Genomic DNA, 1755 nt, shown 5'->3' on the forward strand with positions numbered 1-1755 from the left:
TGAGAAAACGAATGCTGTCGCGTGAGATCAGGTGGCTGGTGGCCGGTAAGCCCTGGCGAATCTTGAGATTAGTTTCACCGTCCAAGTTGGCTGTTTCCACATAGCACATGGCCTGAAAGTCGAGTCATGAGAAGGCAAAAGGGGCCATGAGTGTATTGTGGCGAGTATGGGTGCTGAATGCATGAGTGCACTTTTTGCGCCTGCGTACATCGGGCTCTGATGAAGAGAGAAGGATGAGATCGGCTGGAAAGTAGCTGTTGTTGAGAACCTTGACCACGTCACCCACGCGCACTTTGGTCCAGCGCTTGGTCACAAACGCGAGCTGATCAAAGATTTTGACCCTGCGCTGGTTTACCTCGCCATCTGCAGCATGGCGTTTCTGTACGGTTGGGCGCCAGCGTGTGGCGCAGCACTCCCATGAGACGACATGTGCGGCAGCCCTCTGATGCATTATGGGACCGACAGGTGCAATCTTAAAAACACGAGCGTACATAGTCTTCTAGAAGCTCTTTGATGGCAGTCATACACAGCACGATGAAGAGCGGCACAATGGTGGTCCATCGACCTGTTGGTGAGACATCAGGCAATTGCTATGTGCATGATCGTTGGAAGCACGTGTGAGTCAATTCAACCCATCCGCTGTTGAAAGGCAGTGCTAGGGTTAGGGTCAGAAGGTTGAACAAGGGTGCGGACCTGGATGACGGCCGTGAAGAGAAAAAAGAGATTGGCATATCGCGAGAACTGTTCAAAAAAGAACTTTGGGAGGAAGGTGGCTAGATTGTACTTTGCAGTACTGCTCAGTCATAGAGCGCATCCGCGAACGCATGCACGTCAGAACCGATTGGTCCGCCATAAATGGACTTGTCTGTGTGTGCGTGTCTGTGTACGTGTGTATGCGTGAAGGGCCTTGCGCATGAAACAGACCTGATGCGGTTGTGAAGAAATTCAAATGGCTCATTGAGTTCGTGATCCTTGACGTGAATGAATCGCCGGTGGGAATGGATGTCAGCTGCAAGGACCGGGTCAAGGGGGAATGGTCAGCACATTGCACAAGAAAAAAAAAAACGGAGAAGAAGAAGCGTACGGGAGATGCAGGCGATGATTGACATGCCTGCATAGCTCAAGTCTTCTGTTACGCACAGCCATACCCAGCAAACGCATTGATCCCGAGGCAGTTGGGTCAGCAAGACGCCAAGGGACTGAGTGTGGCTGTGTGTGTCGCCAATTCGGATGGCCGAGCGGTGCAGGAGGAGCATGCCAGTACACAGACTTACCGCTTTGAACCGGGTTGAGGGGTGCGTCTGAAGAACTGGCACCAGAGAGATCCTCCAGTAGGATGCCAGATGTGTTGAGGGCATCAGCCGACATGCTGCGAGGAAAGGTCACTACTGCCTCGCTTGCCCGAGCTCAAAATGTAGCTCGGCACGCGCGCGCAGCCGAGCGAGACAAGAGAGTCACAAAATTCTACCGACGCCTGCCCAAGCAGCCCCTGCGTTGCTACCACTAGCACCAGCACCAGTACCAGCACCAGTACCAGCACCAGTACCAGCACCAGCACCAGTACCAGCAGTATCCAGGCCGCCGCTTATCAAGCGTTCACATGAAACAGCACACGCAGCCCACAACGCAGTCAGAGAAACGAAACACACACACACACACACACACACACACACACACACACACACACACACACACACACACACACACACACACACACACACACACACACACACACACACACAACACGATTTTGAA

The 1755-nt window shown here is 53.0% G+C and overlaps 2 protein-coding genes across 2 annotated transcripts in view; one reads left to right on the forward strand and one right to left on the reverse strand.

The window, feature by feature from the left end:
• Positions 1-109, reverse strand: part of MONBRDRAFT_8524 (uncharacterized protein) — a gene marked incomplete at both ends in the record, with an annotated part of 18281 nt that extends 18172 nt beyond the window's left edge. Inside the window, one exon of the mRNA XM_001746178.1 lies at positions 10-109. Coding sequence (XP_001746230.1) covers positions 10-109 — 100 coding nt within the window. The remainder of the gene's footprint in view (positions 1-9) is intronic.
• Positions 110-534: 425 nt separating this feature from the next.
• Positions 535-1755, forward strand: part of MONBRDRAFT_37212 (uncharacterized protein) — a gene marked incomplete at both ends in the record, with an annotated part of 3882 nt that continues 2661 nt past the window's right edge. The window contains one exon of the mRNA XM_001746028.1: positions 535-571. Within this exon, the coding sequence (XP_001746080.1) occupies positions 535-571 (37 nt within the window). The remainder of the gene's footprint in view (positions 572-1755) is intronic.

The sequence above is a fragment of the Monosiga brevicollis genome, genomic scaffold, assembly GCF_000002865.3.
Source record: "Monosiga brevicollis MX1 MONBRscaffold_11 genomic scaffold, whole genome shotgun sequence".
In the NCBI taxonomy this organism is placed as follows: Eukaryota; class Choanoflagellata; order Craspedida; family Salpingoecidae; genus Monosiga; species Monosiga brevicollis.